This window comes from Plectropomus leopardus, chromosome 11, assembly GCF_008729295.1.
Source record: "Plectropomus leopardus isolate mb chromosome 11, YSFRI_Pleo_2.0, whole genome shotgun sequence".
Lineage (NCBI taxonomy): Eukaryota > Metazoa > Chordata > Actinopteri > Perciformes > Serranidae > Plectropomus > Plectropomus leopardus.
This window is the reverse complement of record NC_056473.1, coordinates 16,621,717-16,643,285: the sequence shown is the minus strand read 5'-3', so window position 1 is coordinate 16,643,285 and position 21,569 is coordinate 16,621,717. Positions and strand designations below refer to the sequence as shown.

Here is a 21,569-nt window from a genome sequence, read left to right as displayed (position 1 = left end):
CTAGGCAACATAGGTGACATTTAGTGGAGGGATATGCATTTAAATAGAGTTCTTGCAAAAAAAAAAAGAAAAAGAAGGGAATGTAAGAATGCGAATGTAAATTGCCCAACAATAGAACAAGTGCAATTTGAGATTTCCTCATTGAACAGCTTTCCTTCGTTTAATTTACCTAAATTTCAAAGTTGAGATAAGAAAAGTAAGACAACTTTCTGTTGCTGTTGTTACATGGGTTCGATGTAGTGCTAAACGACAGCTCTAATCCCAGGCAGTTCAACAAGTGTGACCAGTAGCAGCTAACATCTGACAAAGGATAACAGAAATGGCTCATCTCTGTGGTCATCCTCTCAATAAGTGTTTGCTAACACCTGTCAAGCAAAGGCAAGTCAGGTCAAGTCAATTTTATGTATTAAGCCAATTATCACAAATCACAATATGCCTGAAAGGGCTTTACAGCATATGGCATCCCTCTGTCCTTAGACTCTCACATTGACTAAGACACTCCCCCCCGTCCCGCCCCCCCCCCGTCACGTCTTTCCGTCCTCTTCCAGGACGGACAGACGTGCAATAGATGTAGTAAAAAACAAGTAAATTACAGTACATTGCAAAATTATGTATAGGTAAGAGAGAGAAGAGAAAGAGAGAGGGGGAGAGATGCACAGCAGCAGTAATGGTAACAATAACATAACATATAACTTTTGTTATAGACAAAAAACTAATGAATGTAACTTATGATAGCATGTAATGTTACATTCAAATGTTGCAGTTTATGTACATGGTGATAATAATCATATTTGTGTGTTTATAGTCGAGGCATGACTAATAATAATGGCAATAGACATTGACATCTGGTAAGATCACAGCGTCAGTGCCGCAGACAGCACCAGAGCACCAGCACAGCCATGACCACGATCCAAGTTGAGTCGCAGGTAGGATCACAGCATCAGAACAATCACAATCCAGGCGCAGCCATGATCCGGAAAATCTCAAATCACAAATGATCTGGAGAAGAAGTCGAGTAAGTGTTATGCAGTACTAGGACGTGAGTGTTTGCAGATGAAGAGAGAGAGAGAGAGAAGGAGAGAGGAGCTCAGTGTATAATAGGAGGTCTCCCGGCAGATTAAGCCGATATCAGCCTAACTAGGGGCTGGTCCAAGGCAAACCTAAGCCAGCCCTAACCATGAGCTTTATCAAAGAGGAAAATCTTGAGTCTACTTTTAAATGTGGAGGCTGTGTCGATGCTAGTAGTTAGCTCTGTAAGTCAGTATCCTTAAATGCACAGTTATGTTAGACTAAAGCTACAGATATGGCTTGATTAGGCCACATGGTAGCAAGCTGCAAATGGATTGCATGTCAGATGGTGAAAACATAGATGACTCTTCGGCTCTGTACATTTTGCTCATATTTGCACTTTTTATCACTGTGCAACTTAATTCATTAATTTTCTTGGCAAATAGTTGTCATGGTTGACATAATGAAAATTAATCAGCCAATAATTTGCACTTGCAAGTGTTTGGTCGGGCACGCAATGTGTTGTGTGTTAAGATATTGCATTGCTGCAAAAGTTGAGCCAGCAAAAAAGTTTTGGGCGAAACTCATTGCCAGATTACCCTACATGTCTAATTGGAGCCCTCTTCACAACGACACGAGAGAGACCAAATGTTCACTACCTGCTGAGCACAAAAACAGCAAACTAATAAAGGAAAAGACAGTTCCTCGTTCTAGTGGACAAAATGTCCTCACTGCAGCTGTAAGTATTTGATGAAACCTTGTGTAACTGGAATCTTACATGACACCTCCTGACCAGTTGTTCACCCCTAGTGGCAGTGGAGTCAAAGCGGAAACTCATCCCAGGACATTGTGCTCGTCCTGTAATGCTGTGTTTTGCTCAGTGACTTCCAGTGGCGTCTCCAGTCTCCTTGGCGCTGGCGTGCAAGTGTTCAAAAACTTGATCTTCCTCATCAAAAATACAAGAGAAGGGCAAGCCATATCACTAATTCAGGAGGGTTCTCTCTTCGGATTCCCATCCGTCCTTTCACCCCTCACCCCTCTCACCCTTCCTGTTTCTCCCCTTTCTCTCTTTTTTCTCAACCTTATGCAACACTCACTCATAGGAAGCAGGTTGTTACTTTAAGGCCATGCTGTTACAGTTGGTGTGTCTGCTCATCAGTAGAAGAGTTTTTTTTCCTGCTCTTGGAAGTGTTTTTTCTCTGTTTTGCTGTTTAAATATACTGCTAAACCACCACCACTGATAGTATATATACATTTCTACTTATTCGTCTCTAAAAAGGACAGATAAAACACAACAATTTTGAAATTTCTAGTGCTGATATGACATAATCAACGATCAGTCCATGGTTCCAGTCTCTTGAATGGGTTGGGTTGGATTTTGTAAAGTTGGATTGACAGATGCAATAACTTGAAATGTCGTCTTGGACCTGGGTAATTATAAGAGGGAAACATTTTTCTTTATTCAAACACTTTAACTTAGAATAGGTCAATGGAAAAAGTAAACATAGTAATCATTAATGAAAAAAATCATCATTTGTCATGGAAAACCTGGAAAAGTCATGAAATAAGTAAAAATTGAACTTTTGTAATATCATTAATTGTTCGTGGATAACCTTTCATGTAATTTGGAATTTAAATGATTGCTTACATTTATTTTAAGCTCTAATATGCCCTTATGTATTACATTTTCTTGACCATTGTGAGCGTAAGGATACAATCATGATATGATCATGAGTTTTTTTTAAAAAAATGTATGGGTCTTTGAAAAGTCATAGAAAAGTTTGGAAATTTTGTCCATAAAAATGTGTGGGGAACCTTGGCACCTACTCCAAAACAAACCTTAAGACGAATACACAGTACTGTACTTTACAGTGTTCAAGGACATTGGAGCCCCTGAAGATCTCATCATTTTGCAATCCGCTTTGTTCTGAATGTGTTGATGTAGAATAAGGATGAGACATTTGGAAGCATGTGACAGGATGATGATGTGGTTCAATGTGGACCAGGATCTGTTTTGAAGGACATAACTTTTTAAAGTGAAATACCAACAAGGACAGATGTAAAAATCTGTAAATTATTGGTTAATAGATTGGTTAAGAGGTGATTTTGTGTAACATTCAGGTGATGGGAAAATTCATGTCAGTAATAAATCTGCCATCATATATTTAAAGGTTTACTGCAGTTTCTCTCACTGTGGCATATTTTGACTGTTTCTAAGCTGTTCCCGTCTCTCTCAGGGCTTCCTTTTTGTCATGACACCTCCGCCATCCTTTCACATCCGACCAATCCTCAGCGCTCTGAATGTGCTTTCTCAAGGGTACAGCTTGTATCCTCAGGGGCCACAACTGGGAACGTGCTGACAGTCGTTCCATGCAGGAGGCTAAAGATAGCCGGGCAGGTCTATTACAGGTACCAGGGACACCTGAAAGGCAAATGATAGTGTGTTGTTTTTTCTTCTTTGCTTGCTGTTATCCCTGCCCAGAGAAATAGCATGAGGCAGGAATGAAAGATGAAAATAGAACTTGGATGAGATAAAAAAGAGCAGACGTGAGATTTTATTATGTTGTTGTCATCTTGCCTGTAAGATCTTGGAAAGAAGAGAGAGAACCAAAAACACTCCTCCTGCCCCTTGTGATCACTTCATGTTGTTTAATTATTTCCAGCGTGGATGTTGAATCTGTGTTCACTTCATTCAGGGATTAAGTCTTTGAGTTTGTGGATTTTCTCCTCTATTTACCTTTTCTATTCTCCTTAGGGATGTCAGCTTCCGTTTATTCTGCTGTCGAAAGGCCGACACTTATTAACTGTTTACTAACAGGTCAATTTTAGGAAAAAAGAAAAAGATGTGAAATACAAACCAGCCTTTCTTTTTAGTCTGCCTCAGTGAGAGTAGCACTAGTGCACTAGCAAGTGCTATACACTGGTTAACGATTAAGCGTTGACATCTCTAATTCTCCTGTATGTATAGTACACCCCAGAGGGTAGGGCTGAGTATTGGTGCATGACAGCTTTAACAGCTGAAAAATCCACTACCAAGTAGTATTAGAATGTCTCCAATCAAACGACACCTGTATTTGATCCTTGTTGGGTTGGGGGTCGGATTTTAGACTTTCTCGGCACCCTGCCAAATCAGCAGACTTTCTGTTGCTGCTGTCTCTGGAACTGCCCTCGTCTTAGTCAGTTCAACATCTGCCCAGTTTTCACAAGCTAACAAGTATGCCAAAAAAAACAAAATCCTGTGTCATTTTCTGGAAACTCTGTTTGCGTCATTAAATTAAAAGATGTTTGGTATTTTTACCACTCTATCCTGTTGGCAAACACATGATTTGCATCTCTGATCACCTTTCCTAATGTTTGCATCAAAGTCCAAGTTGCCACTTGCAGTGATAGTTGCGTGTCATTCCCTTTCTCCCCCTTTTCACACTTAACCTGTCCAATCAATAAAGGCAAAAAAGCCCAAAAGTAATAAAAAAAAATGTTTGTCTCACTGTGGTGGACAACTGCTGCTACACCAATACAACACTTTTGTGTGTGGAAATAACAGGCTACCTTAATATCTGGCAGTGTTGCTCGCTGATGCTATTTTCTCCCTGAGTGGAGGCAGAGAGGATGTGGCCTGGTGAACTGCGTAGGCCGATCAGACGCCTCATGGCTCTGTTGCCGGCCGGGCTTATTTCTGTACAGCTCATCCGGCTTGCAAAAAAATCAAGTTATTTATTTTCCTAAACATTTTTTTATGCTTTCTTTTTTCCTTCCATTGGGAGACATCTACCTGCTTGAGGGATTAGGTCAAAGGTTAGCTGAGACAGAGCTATACTTTTAGTTGACTTTCAGTGCATTTAGGAATGGAATTTTTAATGCTATTTTTAGTTTGGTGGTGGGTTGAGAATATTCATGTCTGTTCCATCTGTTTGCCAGAGGAAGTAGCACTTGCACATTTTATTCTTAATCTGTGTTAAAGCTGTCTGTGGAACAGTTTTTCTGTTGATAATACTGCCAAGGCCATATATTTCATGCTTAAGAATGTGTTTGAGCATTTTAGTCTTTATGTGCTTCCAAAAGTATTTGCACATTTGTCTTCCTCCCTTTTTTTTACACAGTCATATGTGTGTCTGAGAGGGGAGGATTACTGGGAAAGTGCTAGGAAAACAAATCCATTTCCTGTGAGTTGAGAAAGCCACGGGGTCATGGTTTCTCTCCGGAGGTGCAGCTGTAACTCAACACTGCCTCAGTTCCAGGTTAAACCCCACCTCCTCTCCCTGAGACCCCCTCCCCGTTAAGCTGGTAGTCCACCTGTTAGGAAGTCATTCATCTTTGTGTTCCCTGGAGAGGGATAACTGGATCCCCCACCTCTGACCACAGCCGCAGTGATGGATGGCTTTAATGGGCTTTTATTGTTTGATGTATCCACCCTCTTCCTGTCTTTTTCCAAATCCAATCTGCTCTCTTTATATCTCTTTACTCTATCTGCTCATGGCTTACCTTTTTACTTGCTTTTCCCATTTGTGTTTATCTTCCATTTCCTTTTCACTTATGCAGCATGACAATCGGACATGGTTCTGCTGCAGCAATGAACAGGTTCAAGGATGTTCTCTGACCTTTACACCCATCAACAACCTCTCCTACAGTCTCAACTCCCTTCTATGCGTATACCTACATTTTTCTGACTTCTGTTCAATCACAAAAAGTCAAAGAGCAGAAATGATTTTAAAAAAAAAAATAAAAGGCATGAAGAAGTGCTGGAACAAGGGGTGCCCTGAAAATATTCCAACATCACAGACTGACTCAGTGTTGGGAGGAAGAACAGAGGCTGAACTAGAGAGTAATTCTCTGAGTATTATTGTTTAAAGATGAAAAGGGTGCAATATAGTGGGACCATTTGATTATAAAGCACAATTTAAAAGAACCAACTTCAGTTGCATACTAAATTGTCTAGATGTCTTTTTCAAAGGTCTTCCAGAATCTGGGACCTCATATCAGCTTCCAATTAAAATGATCCTAACGTAACTCTTGTTGTAGTGCAGACCAACAGCATCTGATCACACACTGAGTTGGCCTGTCAGATACAACTTTTGTTTCTACGTTTCTCGTAGCTTCCCTGTGGAATTCATTTGTAAGGTTTTGAGCCTAAACAGCAATATGGGTCATGTTTACATCCTGGTATTTACAAGTTTGCAAAAAACAGGAACGTAGCATTAACATAATAACTTCACAGGTAATGGCAGGTGATATGAAAGTGTAAAAAAAGAAAAAAGAGGTTAAAATGAAGTTTTTCTGCTCTGGGCTTCAAGAGAGATACATTTGTGTCTCAAATTTAAAAAAAAAAAGAAAGAAAAAGAAGCATTGTCAATGAGTAATTTGATTTGTTTCAAGACACAGAACACATTTGTACATTTTATCAGTCAGAACTGGGTTTATCTCCAAGCAGGTTTTTACACACAAAGCCATCGAAGCCATCAAAAAGTCACTGCAGTTCTTTTTATATCTATTAGTTACTGATTCTTCCTTTCAGTCTTGGTGACGACTAATTTGGAGCAATGTTTGAGTGCTGCTTGGATGGAGACGGACCTGGTTTGTGGAGCGGCATCATTGTATCGTGCCAGAAAAGGGCCAAAAAATAGCTTGTCCACGTGGATGTGGTATTTCCATCACTGCCGATTGGAGGCGATCAGAGCTGGAGGATAAATGGCGATAAATAACTGTGACTACTGCAGAGTCATTTGTCCCAAGCGTGAATGCTGATTGTGACCATAACCATTGAAGACAAAAGCCAGATGATAATGTTTTAGATATTTTTGTCTAGTGAGAAATGGGTCTAAGTGGTTTCTGGGAACAACAATGTTTGAAATTTCAGGGAGACAATGGTGAAAATGTGAGTGAAAATTGGAGGGAGAGGAGTGCCAGTCATAGTTTGTTGTATTGGGATACAGAATGTTATTCAGACTGTTACCCTCACCCATTCCCACCTAACTGACCCGATAAAGCCTTGAATTTACAACCTGTAGGTCATTTTATGCGTCTTTTTTTAATGAAATTGCTGGGGATTGTAATACAGTAGCCACTGTGCACACTGCTTAAGATTGTTTGCCTCTTTGTTTCTGGACTTTGCTGATACCTTTCTGATCTTTTGAGAATCAGATATTGACTTATAGACCAAAGAATTGCAGTTTTTATGCCAAAGCTGTGATTTTGGTCACCATACAAAACATTTTATTTTGTTAGAGGTATTATTGTTTTTTTTTTTTTTTGTTTTTGTTTGATTGTTTGTCAAGGTTCAGATGTAATCCTCCTGTTTTAAGATGCTTAAGTGTTTTGCGGTGGCTGTGAGCCCGGTATTTGTGGGAACATGGGAAGCGTTAGGTCGCTAGCATAGTCTGAGAGGGGGATTAGGGCTGGCCTTGAGCTTGCATTGTTTTACAGTGGGACAATTGGAAATTAGCAGTGGGGTTATTCTGAATGGCGGTAGAGTTTCCCACAGGTGCTTTGCAGTCCTTTTGGTATTAGCGTAAGTGCTAAAGCTGATTAGCAGGCATTTGTGTGGCAATGCAGCTCAATCCCATCTCCCGTATGGATACTCGCTCGATACTCTTTTTTTTTTTTTGTGAGAACCACTGCCTTTGGGATGTTTAGTTTCTGTTTGAAGATATTATATTGCATTTAGAGCTTCTTAAGTGTATATTCAGATGTTTTTGTGCCTTCTTTTTGTACTTTTATGGTATACCTTTCATGTGAGTATTCGCAGCAGATGAACTTAATAGTACAGGATTTTATTTTTATCACTACGTCAGCAGTTTGTCTATCCTGTCTGTCACTTTTCTCTCCCTCTGAGTTGTTTACCTGTCCAGTAATCTTCAGATTCGCTTTCTCAGAGATAAAAGGATATGAGTCATGCTCATGGTTGGATATGTATCAAGATTACACAGAAAGATTAACCTCCTGCTGTCCTACATACACCTAAGCCCTCCATATGGTAACACATTTCTCCCTTGAATACAAGCCCTGAGTGTCTTTTAGTTCAGTTTGATAAAAATAATTATGTCCAAGGTAAAGCAGCAACAAACACTTTTAAGAGAGCACCAAAATTCCACATGCGGGAAAAGCCATGTGTACTGTTCTTGGTCACAATGCAGTTGTTAAAGTATTAACTGTCTGTGTAGCTGCACAGCGTTATGTAACTGCCATTCAGAAGAACAGAACAACTTGTGAATGGTCTGTGTCACAGTTGGCTGCTTGGTACTACAGTATTGCTTAACAATTCACACATGGATGTTGCTAGGAAATAAAGTCATACATTAACTGAATGGTATAAATGAATACTTATTGTCAGTTAGCAGACTTTGTAGAATGATTCAGCTTTTGTTTTGTCCCATTTGAGTGGTAGAAGAACTAAAGGGGCTTTTGACTATTGAGAGCTGGATCTTAATCCTGGGCAGATACTAATATTTAGAATATCATTTTGACTGACAGCTGATACAGATATGTAAATGTTGTTGTTTATTTTGTTTTTTGTCGTTGTGTATTCGCCCCTTTTAAGCAAGGGAAACAAAAAAAACTGTCTTAAAGTCTTTAGGCCCTTGAATGAGCACAGATGGAATCAAACAAATTTATGAAACAGTCATAATACAACCTAAACATGAAATACTTCTTGAAAAGCCTTTTTGCTATATATAAAAATTCTCTCTCTTTATATGTTTTTGTTGTGAAAACAACATACTTATTCAAGTTCATCACCAAAAAGTAAATTTTGCAAGATTATATTTGAACAAATCATAATAATTACATTTTCCTTTGCCCAATAATCATTTTTACTTAAAAGAGCTCGAAAGCAACATAATGTAACCTAATGAAACTTCCGTTAGCAGTTAGTTCTGGCCACTGGCTGCTAGAAGTTATCTAGCTTTTCAACACAGATTCATGGCTCACAATGTAGTATCATCAGGAAAAAAAACTGAGTGTCTTTTCACGCCTGAATAGTGAGTTTACTCTGCCTTTCGTCCAGAAGGTGTCTCGGGGAAGATTCCTGTTCTTCCCAAATACATATGTGATTTCACCTGGGAGGATGTTAGTGTCAAGCACTGCTTTTCGGCCTGCCCAAAATTGATGTGATACAACAGAAAATCATCACCCACTGCCATCGGAGAATCTCATCTCATATGTTGATAGGTCAGTTCTGGGCAACGAGGCAAATATCGGCCAATACCAATGTTTGGCCAATAAATTGGTGCATCTGTATAATTGGTATTGGTTAACCTTTACAACCCGGACTCATTAATATATGTGTTGTTTTGGTTTCAATATATTGATAAGTAGTCATAATTTCCCAGTCAGGTAATGCAGGCACATCCGTTTATGTCAAAACAAGTGTAAAAAAACTGACTTATATTATTTTCATACAACCAACAAGCTCAAAATCTCTTTTCATTTATGTGAAATTGCTGTTAATGGCAGTTTGAAACTCCTGGAAATAAATGTGTTTTTCCAATTCTAACACATTTTGATTTCTCTGCTTTCCAAATCACTTCGTGTTCAAGAATATGTACCAGGATTTCATGAAAAACAGCTGGCAGAGTCAAAATCAGATTCTGTAAAAGAGTAGTAGAGTGATTCAAACTCTAATTTCTGACTTTTCATACAGGCAACATATTGCATCATCTTTATGGCAATAATGTAAAATTATAGATCAAAATTGGAAGTGCAATTATGACATCCTCATATTCCAGTCTCACATCATTAATATTTAACTCATAATTATGCTAAGTGTAACCAACATACTGTACTAAAAAGAGCATATTTCATGACAATAAACTGTATAAATGAAACATCAGCACAAATGCCCTCCTTCTGACCCACCACACTTCCCTTTAAGAATATGTCCACATGCCACCTTTGTGCTGCAAGTCCCCTCGTGACTAGCTATATTTGAACACTTAAGTGAGCCTAATGAAAGGAAGTCACCCATTTATTTCCCTCTCCACAGTTAGTTATTCTTAGAAAGTCCCTTTGCTGCTATGACAAATCAGTTGTAACACTTCAAAGGCCTCAGACTGAACTCACAGCCATGGTCCTTGTCAAGAATCATTCAGTAATCTTGTTTCAGGAGCTATTTTTGTAATGGCTCATGTGAGGGCAAATGACAAGAGGGTGGGTCAACAAGTTGCACATTGATGTCCCAGAATTTGGCATAGATCAATTGGATTAGGTCTCAGGAATCCAATGTTTCTCTTGAAGTTATACAGTGATATACTGTATGTTGTGTGCTGACTACTTCAGCAGATTTTCTGTGAAGAGCAGCATCTGTATGCCTCATTTCCACTGTATGGTTTAGCTTGACTCAACTATACTGGACTCAACTCAACTCACTTTGGTACCAGGTCCGTTTATATTTTTTGCTCTCCACTGTGGATAGTACCCCATCATTGTAAGTGGGATTCTCAACTGATAGTGATGTCACGTGAGACTGCTATGTCATCATCTTTGATGCGACACACACTGAATCTTTTCATTGGCAACCAAACAGAGGAACGTCTGTACATCGTCAATTGCACAACGTAGATTTGTGGGCTATCATTTTTTAAGATTTTGATGAAGTGAAGAAAAAAGTGTGGTTGCGACTGATGATAGCTTGAAAATTGTGGGATTCTGCTGGATGTTCTGTGTCTAGCAAATAACAATTCTCTCTGACCAATCAGAGGTCTGCTGTAGGCTTGGGCGGTATCAAAGTATGATGGTATACCAGGGTATTTAGAAATCCTGACGGTATGATTTTCAGTACTTTCAAAAATACAGATGCTCTTCTTTCATCCTTCATCATTAAACTAATAGGGAGATTCTCGATTGAGGATGTATTGTACATAGTGCAAGACACTTTCCACTAGAGGTCAATGTCTTCTAGTGAAACAGGCAGCTGAACTGATGAACACGGCGACTGTGAGTGGTGGGGATAATGTGACAGGGCTGTAGCATAGCAGGCCAGCAATGACAGAGAGAGAGTACATGGGGTGAAAACAGCATATTTTCACATCTAACTTGGTAAATTAAGGGTTTATTTTGAGTTTAACAAGTAGTGCCGCTGGTAGCTCCGCACTCAAATACTGTCATATACCACAGTGAAATTTGAGGAATGTTTAAAAACTAGATATCGCCTAAGCATAGCTTGCAGTGTTTGAACACCCTCTAGCATTGGCTGAGCTTGGAACCTTGACTGAGGTGGCTTTAAAAAAATATCAGCTGCTATCCTCAACTCTGGCTTAAGAAGAAACAACAAAAGAGCAAGTTGAGTAGAGGCGTATCATGCCGAACAATGGAAATGTGGCATTCGTTCTTTTTCAGTAAAGAGTTAAGCAGATGTTGACAGTAGCATGTTGATTCACATTTTTACGCTTCTTAAACTGCCCAGTTCAGTTGTGTTAAATTATGCTTTGATGTCTAATTTAAGAATACTTTGACAAAACTAGCTGAATCCTTCAGCAAGTAACCTTCCGGTTGTAATATGGCTTCCAAAAGCAGTAACTTTACAGCTGCCGCTCCTTGAGTACACATTCCCTTTATTCTTTGTCCCCTGTCTCCATCTTTGCTTGTCTCTATACACCTGTTTACTCCTAAACCCTCTCTCCAACTGTCTATGTTCTGAAGCAATTGGACTCCACTGTCTTGATTACAGACCACATCTCCTCCATTCATTGCAGAGCACAATAGCCTTGGTGTTTGGAAGTGTCCAGGAGGAAATGATTGCCTCTGTTGATCCACCTGTTTTGAGACAGAGTGGGCTTTAAGGTTTGGCTTGTTTGACGTCAACCCTTGGACCTTGTGGAGGTGGTACCATAAAAAATGACAATGGCTTCACTGTTTGAAATGTTTTCCTTGTCTCTCAAATTTTTCCCCCAGTTCTCAGACATTTCCTCAGTAGGACCTCTCCTGCCTCCAGAGTATTTTCCCTCCTCTGCAAAGTCATAGTGAAAGTCGTAGCATGCACTTCCTTCTCCTTGAAATAACAAGTGAATAAAATATACCATAGATTATTGGTCTGTAAGGTGTTGTGTGTAACTTCCCCACCAACACAAGCACTGAAATGTGCCTGAATGTGCATGAAATTGCTTTTTCAGGCTGTGTTCCAATGACTTCTTGGGGGACTAGATTCAGAACCAGAGCCATACCTAAGCATGTGAGTGTATGTACAGCACAGTTGTACTGTATACATGCATGCATGTGTTTGTGGTCGAGTGAACCACAACATTGGAACACCAGTCCAATTCCACAGCAAACCAGAGTTTTCTGTGGAATGAGCACTCTTGACTTTTATGTTATTGTTTGGGACAGGGAGCTGTGGCCACACAGGCAGCGGCACAGAGGGGAGGAACTCTGCATAGAAAGGCTCTTAGATAACATCTTCTCTCTTCTGCTGAGAAGTGGTGAATTTACAGCTCACAGCAACTTAATACGACACAGTCTCTAATTTTTATTTGATATCTAGTGTTGGCAAAAAATGTTGTCAGCGCAGTTAGCTTGTTAACGATATTACGTGAATGTCACTGTCACACTGAATGTCCTGCTGAGCATAACCAAACTTTAAAACTTTAAATGAAAAAAACAACTCTAGATCGTCAAATATTCGTATTGAACGGCCAAATCTGATTGGCATAATTCAGGTACAGCCTCAGAGACAACCTACCCAAATGAATTATGAAAAAAAAAAAGGATTAAAAAATTAAATTGAGCTGTTAATATGTGTTATGCAACTATCAGCAATGTTTTGATTAATTTTTGTTGTGCCTGAAGCCCATCCCTTTTCCTCAGGAAATATTCTTTTGGCTTCCCAACACATCCGTGCTCCTTTGTGTTTAAGTGTCTTTGGAGCATTGATGGTTTTAACGCCTCATTTGACAGGATAACACGATATTCAACACACTGTGCTTGCAGCTCAGCATCTCTGTTTGCCATTAGGAATCCAGTGTAATGTATTCCAGGTCATATTTCCTCGCTACATCTTCTGGAGTTTTTATTGGTGCAAGGTTGTCTCCTATACCACTTTTCCTACATTAGTTTCGAAAACGAATCCATTTTGTATCACTGTATCCCAAGTGATGTTTGCTATTCAACAGTGACAAAACACGTTTGTCTCTACCTGATGTGTCATGATTTGCGTGCTGATATTCAAAGGTAACTGAAATTAATGCATTTTAATTTGACATTTTTTATTCAAGTCTTAAGCACATATATACATACAAATAACTAGCTTTGTAAATAACCCCCCAACTATTTTTTTTCTACTTAATCAAACCAACTGGCCTCTGCCACTGGCTGCAGAGGCAGCCCACAAGATGGAACTCCAGTACCCACGGTTTGAGAATCGCTCCCATAGCTCATATAAGCAGTTGGATTTATTATCATTATAAAAAATCTGATAATGTGAAGTGACTCTCAGCTTTGCTGCAGAAACAGACCAGGAAGAAAACCAGGACCTGCAATGTCAGTTGTGCACATAATTTACCATTTTGGTAAAATTTAAGGACATTCATAGTATTATATTTAGTGTTATATAAATCTTTGGCGTTATGTGACTTAATGTGTTTGGAACAATTTTGGAACAGTCACTTTATTTTGTCATTATTGGACCAAGAGTTCCTACTTTTGCCCTGAAATGCAAGTATTTTTGGACTGGCTGGGTTCAATGAGCATTTGTTTGACTTGAAGAAGCAGTCAAGCCTACAGGTACTGTAATATTGAAAGCGCCAAGGCTGAGATTTGCACAAAACCAGGAGAATCCAGACATGCTCTTGCTGAGGCCTTGAAGGCAGAAGTGGCCAGGATAGTTTTGAAAAACACATAGAATCTGATGTAACCATCTCTTGTGGTATTTAAACCGAACACCCACAGAAAAACCTGGCTTTGATGTTAGAGGAGGTGGGTGAGTGCAGGAATGTCACAGGGGTTACCAAAAAAAAACACCTCCTCTGCCCGCTAATCTCGTCACATCTCTAGAAATTCAAAAAGTAGATTCTTCTATCTCAGAAGCATCCACCTACACCACCCACGTTCAGCTTCTCTGGGCTCTTAGCTCACCTATACAGTACAATCGTCTACACAGCCCTGAGACTGCCTCTATTTTTGAATGATTAGTGCATAACTCACATCATGGTAAGTTTGGAGCGAGTGTTGTCTATTTGTGACTGCCAGACTGGAAGGTGACAATGTCCTGTTTAGAGAAATGGGCCGAACGTGGCTTTTGCTATTTGGATTAATCAGCTTGGGCACAACAATAACTTGCTAATCTTTTTGTTTTTGGCCAAAGCACATAGTATGCAGGTTTTACAATTTGCAGACAGGACTTCCTTAAAAACTACAGACATATTAATCAGCAACAAATCCTTAAGGTTTGAGAGGAGGAGCTTTATTCAAACTGAGATCTGCAGCTTAAAAGTTTCCAGGAATTGCTTTTGGATCACTTAGAGGCCACATCCACACTAATACATTTTTATTGTAAAAGACATGAGTAGTGGTAAGTTAATGCATAGCTCTGGCCTTTTGGAACCCCTAAAATGGAGACCTTTGAAAATGCTGTGGAATCAGTTTGTTTAAAAACTCCAGAGCTGTATTTTAGTCTGGATGGGCAGAAAATGAGACTCTTGACAAGAATGACCAAGTTCACCTTCCGATTAGGTTTTATCAATCATGATGTATCAAGCCAAAACATTAAAGCTAGGTGTGCATATCCTTTATTATTTTGTCTTTTTTTGTGGGTACTCCTTTACCACTGAGAGAGATTAATTATAACAGTTAAAAAACAGCATATATGTTTAAGAAAAAGTAACACCTGCTCAATTACTCCACACCCCACAAGTATAATGAAGAAAATGTTTCAAAACTTAGATCTTCATCAGGTTCTTAGAAGGATTGAAACTTTGCTTTCTCTAAGCTTGTGTGGCAAGTGTGCAGACATGACTTTTTTCTTCAGCTTACTCCTCTCCCATAGCTATTGCTTCCTCCAGCAAAAAAAGCTCTAAGTAGTACTTTCAACAACTCCATATCTGTTTTTTTTTTTTTTTTTTTCCTCCGCTTGACCGTCCACTTTGTCGTCAGTCCGAGCAAAGAAATCTCTGGTCTTACTCTTGCCATATTCATATTATCTATAACCAAACAACCAACTGCAGAGTAAACAATCTGTTCCCTGTTCACACCCGACATGCACATGCCAAGTGTATGTTGGTCATGTAATATGCATTTTCATATTGGTGTGGATGTAGTCTTTGTCTGATTTTTCACTGAGAATGTAGTCCTGTTGCAGCAGCAGTACACATATTAACACAGCTCCTTTGAAGCAGTTCAAGAATACTGGCTTACATACACACACACACACACACACACATACACACACACATACACACACTCTTTATTTCTTGGAATTTCCTCTTCCAAGAAAATCTATCATGGTCCTCCTGTATCCTATCATTTGGCGTGTAACAGTGGATGTCAGCCTAATTTAGCTCTTTCAGCCAATGTCTAATCTGACGCCTCAATGCAGCCACTGAAGTAGGATGTTCAAGGAGATGAGACTCAAAATGAAGAGAACAAATTATGAAAAGCTTCTTGCTGACACTGTAATCATAAATGTTCTACCATTTTTTTAAGAAGTCGTCATATTGTATTGCTCTGGTAATCTGCCAACTAAAGACATTGTAATGTTCCTGCAACTTTTTCTATACTGTCTGCGTCTCATGATATTATCAAGGAAGGCAAGTACAGGATTACAATGTTCTTATGTGAGACAACCAATGTCAGCCAGTCATGAAAGATGAAGAAGTGACACTTATCCCAGTTTTCCACCAAAAGTTTAGTTTTCATTTTTAACTGCTTTCCCATTACCAGAAGAGCAGAGCTTGTACACAGCTCTGCAGTAGAGGAGCATGTGTGTGTGTGTGGGAGTTGTTTTGGTGTGTCCATTGACGTCAGAGACAGCCCGGAGAACAGGTAAAAAAGTATACAGCAGCATGGACAGAAGTCTGTGCAAAGTTGACGGTGCTTACTTCTCTTTTTTTAGCTCTTACTTATTCAGTCTCTGTCTCAGAGTTATTTGGATCATTGCTTTATAGCTGCTTAGGTGGAGATGGATGGTAATTAGTGGTGGCTCATCACTGTATCTCACCAGTTAAGCAACTGAAATTAGCACGTTTCCAACGTGTTTCCATCAATGCCGATTGAAGCCAGAAGTGATAAATACCCGTGCCCTACTTTTGACTTTACTATTTGACCTGGAACTGAATGCCGATTTTATACTTTCCTATTGCACTAAACAGCCAGATGTTAGCGGGTGTCAGCAGGGTTTTTTCAGTGGGAAAGATGTTTTATTGTGCCACATTTTGATCACTTGAAGATGAGATAACAAGACGGCCAATTTGCATGTTGTAAACAATCTCCCCAACAGGTTCCTTTGTTCCCTTAGCTCATGTGATAAATGTCAAAAATTACGCGAGCATGCAACAGTGTACTTGGAACCTATATGTGAAAGCCAAAAAGCAATTACTTATGCAAATAGATGAACCAAAAGTCATAGCTTCCGTGTCCAAAAAGGCCTGAAGACGTATAAAAAAGTTGAAGGCCACTCAGATGTTTACCATATGTACAAATTGTCATATGGTGTTTACCTGAACACACATTCTACAGGTTTGCAAATGCCTTAAATTGGTCCTCACTATGAGCATTCACACAAAAAAACAAAGCTTTTTGGAATATTAACAAGAGTCATACTGTGAAGATGCACACATGCACATGTGCATATGTTAATATGTGGACACACATGGACAGATGAGCCGGCTTGTTGTTTGTCCCTCTGATAGCGGGCTGAGAGGCAGCTTGATGCTACAGGACCCATGATGACAAACCACAAAGCCCACCTGTGGCTGCCAGGGCCTGGGGCAGCTTTCTCCACTGAGTCTGCTCCCTCCTGCCTGTACTGTGAAGGGCAGAGACACAGCATGACCTCTAACCCCCCACTGATCCAGCTGCCAATCAAGCAGCCCAGCAAGCGCCCCTCTTACAGGACTCCCTCCCTGTGATTCGACTCAACGGTGGCAAGGTTAGCTGCCTTCTCTTTGAGGGCTTCTGTAGCCCAATCAGCTGCCTTTCCTTGTCATTCATTAAGCCACCTGCTATGAACATTTACCACAGGTTGGCATTTTGGTGTGGGGCTGAAGAGTGTTAGAGTGGTCTGTGGATTGTTGTTGACATTTCTGTTCGCAAGCCCAATATGTCATTTTCAGCCCCGATAGATGAAAATGGCTTTCTGTTAATTGCCACCGCGACATTATCTGTTACATTCTGATCTAGTGCTGCTTGTGCTGAAGTGGAACTGACTGCTGATCAAATCAGGATACTTCCTCAACATAGTGTTTACACAAATGCTTGTGTGGACAGGGTGGCAAACCTGATTTTTCAAAATGAGTCAAGTTCACTGTTGCCCATTTCTTTCTAACCTGTTGGTCAATAATGGCATGTTATTGACTGCAAACTGATTTTTTTTCTGTTTCTTTAATGACATTTTACTTCTTTACCATAACACTATCTACACTTATTGGTTTAAGGAATTTGGAAGTCTTGGCTGTTTCCTCTGTGTCTTGTATTCTCCTCCATCTGATGTGGACAAAAAGATAAACCATCACCTCTAATATACTAAAACTGAGCACAAGAGCAATTTCTAATGCAAACTTGTGTGGCAAGCATGTGTGGTGAAAAAATATTTGCATTTTTGGTTTCCAGTGGTGCAAGATGATAACATTAGAAAACTGTTGTCCAATTTTTCTTTACACTTTCCTACTTCTGGTAAATATGGTTCCAGAGTGGATCTGTACCCACTGAAATGATGTTGCCACATTCTTTTTCTTGTACCAAATCATTGTCATCTGTTACTTTTACAGGAATAGTACACCTGTATGTATGACTTCTCAGCTTCCTTTTTAAAATTCTTTCTGGTTCAGATGCATGGTGTGAGCGGTACCAGAGCGAAATTGGAGCAGAATGGAGCGAGAGATAAGGTAATGCTGCAGCTTTTTATAAAAGGCACCCTGTGCTCTAGCCAAAATCCTCCCGCTCGCTCGCCCTGCTCGCTCCTGCTCTGCTCACATGCTCTGCTACCCAAAGCTCATGACCATAGATGAGGGTTGGGACGTAGATGGACAAGTACATTGAAAGCTTTGCCTTCTGGCTCAGCACCCTCTTAGACATGACAGTCTGACGCAGTAACTGCACCACTGTAGACGCCGTGCCAAACTATCCTATCCATCTCATGCTGACTTGAACTTCTTTGCTTGGGGCAGCAACTTTCTCCCAGCTCAGAGAGGGCAATCCTCTGTTTTCCAGTAGAGAACCATGGCCCCAGACTTGGAGGTGTTGACTCTCATCCTGACCGCTTCACATGCAGCTGCAAACTGCCCCAGTTTCTTAAAACTAGAGTTCACAGTGTGATGAAACCAACAGAATCACATCATCTGCAAAGAGCAGAGACACAATTCTAAGGTCCCCATACTGGACCCCTTCCTTACCCTGGCTGTGTCTTGAGATTCTGTCCATGATTTTTTACAAACAGACCATTAAGATCAGTGAGTTACATTGGCTGCATACATATTTTGTACGATCATACACACTCATCTAATCAGGTACAATGCCTATGTGTTTTCCCCATTACAATAACGTCAATACTCTCATTGTATCTGCACAATACTCACACTTGAGTGAGGTCAATGAACCTTGAAATTTCCTCCCTTGCATTAAGCCTCCTGCCGCCTTTTTTCATTGCCATGGATTTTGATTTTAGCCAGCATGTGCATGTGTGGGTGGGAATGTCAATTAAAATGTGAATAATGTGGGTAAATCTTACTAAGGGGCTTTAAAATGGGCTAATCCCATGCAAAGCCACAATGACGCTCATTCACTTTCTCACTGTGAAAGGATTCGCCTCCACTTGAGACTTTGGTGGGAAAGAAACTGAAGAAAAACCTCTGGTTGGGATATGAGTAACTGAACTTCTCAGCAAAAAGCCTCATTTCCTCTCGAACAAGAGACTTTTCCTAAGAACTTCTGCTGTGTGATGCCAATTCATTCAAAGCTCATTTAAAAGAATGCTATACTTAAGCTATAGACATAAATCATCAACACTGAACCTGTTCATATTGGCTCGATACAAAGTGGTTTTCCAGTGTTTGTCCTTCACTCATAGCCAATGCCTCATGTAGCTATCAAGTAATCCTGGATTCCTTTCATAATAGAGACAAACCACTCAGACTTAGTGTTCCAGGTTCTCATGAAGAGAACTTGAAAGATAATGCTGCTTTTGAAACATCAAGACAAAACTGCCGCCCCAACATTAAAAAATATAAAAAGTTTGCAAAACCACTGAGATGGCAAGAAGCCTACCATGAAACTCAAAACTTGCTAGATTGTAATGTAATGAATCATAGCACACAGGGATTTTGCAACTCTCTAAATATGTTTTGACTTTGTTGCGATGACAATCATCTTCCCGTTTTTGTGTCTGGGCTGTTTAGTCAGAGGCGTCCTACGTGCGTGATTAGTAAATGGTTATTGTAGGACGTACCCATGTACAGGGAATCAGATAAAGCTGCCACTTGGCATGTACCAGAGAGAAAAGTAGAAGTATAAAGAGGAAGTATAGTAAAACAGAGAGGGAGAAAAAAATGAAAGAGTGATGAAACAAGAGGAACCAGAGTTGCTGACTGACTCATAGGATGTACCAAGTAGAGAAAAGAGCCAAAGAAAGAAAGGAACCGAAAGTTACAGAAAAAGGGCAAAAAAACCCAAAAACGTTTATCCGGTGTCTGGGTCAGTGACCTAAATTGCTGATCTTACTTTACTTTTGTTAAATGTGTGTGCCTGAAGTCATGCTTTGCTCTGTGGAAGGTTGTTACTTTGTGTGTTGGCAGGAAAGTCATTCTTAAATCTTATCCACATGTGCAACATTGATTAGATCTGTCCATGAGTAAGTGAACTTGCAGAGCCATGTTTCATGTTCAGGTCCCCATGACAGCAAACATCCTGCAGAGATGCCCTTTAGGAAAACACTGATTATTTCAGGGGTGCTGCACTGCTGCTGACCCTGAACCTCCCTAGGGAGCAGTTAGAAGAAAAAAAAAAGAGTATTTTCCCCATTAAAATCATTACATAAGCACCAAAAATAACAACTTTTAGAAATTATTTCTGTATTACTTATTGACCTTTTTTTTTTTAAGAGACTAGAGGACTCAATTTTGTCTGGACCACAGCATGTGAGAAAAGCGCTATAAACACATAAGTCTGTCTGTGAGTTAGTGAGTGACTGAGTGAGCGATTTGAGTTGTACCATTGGTCTGAGTGACTGATGATGTTTGTGTTTCCACATTTGCCGTTGATCTTTCGAAATAAATAGGCATCGACACAACTGTGAACGCTGACAGTCCTCTATTACTGTATCGTTCATTTTCTGTGACATGACTGCATGGTGGAATTAGTAAGCTAGATAGAAACTTGCCAACCATGGTTGCGAAGGCCATATTGGGCAGAGGAAAGAGAGGATCACCTCATCAATTTATTTGAGGGGCAGTTGTGTCTGTAAGACACACACTGTCATTAAAAGCTATGAAGGGGGTCATGTCATCCCCTCTCCATCCCATCACCCTCTCTCTCCCACGTTCACACTAACCCTCTGTCCTATCTAATCAAGGCCAAAAAGCCCCAAAAATATATATATTTTTTAAATGTTATTAAGGGTTACAGTGTCAGCATTGCTGCTACTGCTGTCATTGGAAGAAGGTGGAAATGATAGACAGATTGAAACTGAAGTGAAAATTACGTGTTACGTGTCGGAACGAGTGCCGTCACAATGACAAAATTATCCATTTGGTAATGGACGCCAATAGGCTGTATGCAAACTGACATTATCAGTGAAACTAGGCTCTGACTGTGCCGGACGGTAGTGCAGCTTCTACCAGTCACACGGGGACATACAACCCCAACTAGAGCTGAAGAGGCGAGAGGAGGCTCGTGTTGAATTGAGCTAAGCAGTGTGTGCAGTTCTAGAGAAAGACTGATCCTTCTGCTGCATGACTGTGTCTAAGTGTACTGTTCTTCATTTCAACATGTATTTATTAATTTTTGGGGTGGACTGCTCCAATGGGGCCAGTGCTGCAAGCAAAAGTTCGTGACTTGGTGTATTCTGGCCACTTCCCTTTTTCAAACTAAAATTCCTTTCATATTAAAAGCCCTTAAGCGTTGCATTTACAGTCCAGCCGTATACTTGGTTTTCACCTAATCTTGTTTTATTAGTCTAATATTTCCATTGTTCTTCAGACACAGTTGAAACACAAACAGAAATGCACAAGAAGAACTTGTAGCTATTAATTGTTTCTGGCCCCTCAGTTGGAATCTGTTTTTCACCTCCACCTGATGATAATGCAAAGCACAGTAAAACCTCAAACTGCCAGTTACAACTGTGTGTATCATATATATTATTACATTCAGAGTATGTAATAAGACTATATCATCAGATATGCATTAAAACTGTAGGTTAGTCTTTGTTT

At 39.9% G+C, this 21,569-nt stretch overlaps 1 protein-coding gene across 2 annotated transcripts in view; it reads left to right on the top strand.

Moving 5' to 3' along the window:
* Positions 1-21,569, top strand: part of poc1b (POC1 centriolar protein B) — a 62,181-nt gene that overhangs the window by 17,141 nt on the left and 23,471 nt on the right. The window contains exon 11 of one of the 2 annotated variants that reach the window (XM_042496702.1): positions 17,976-18,032. The exons of the other annotated variant lie outside the window; for it this stretch is intronic. Within the exon in view, the coding sequence (XP_042352636.1) occupies positions 17,976-18,032 (57 nt within the window). The remainder of the gene's footprint in view (positions 1-17,975; positions 18,033-21,569) is intronic. 2 annotated transcript variants of the gene reach the window in all.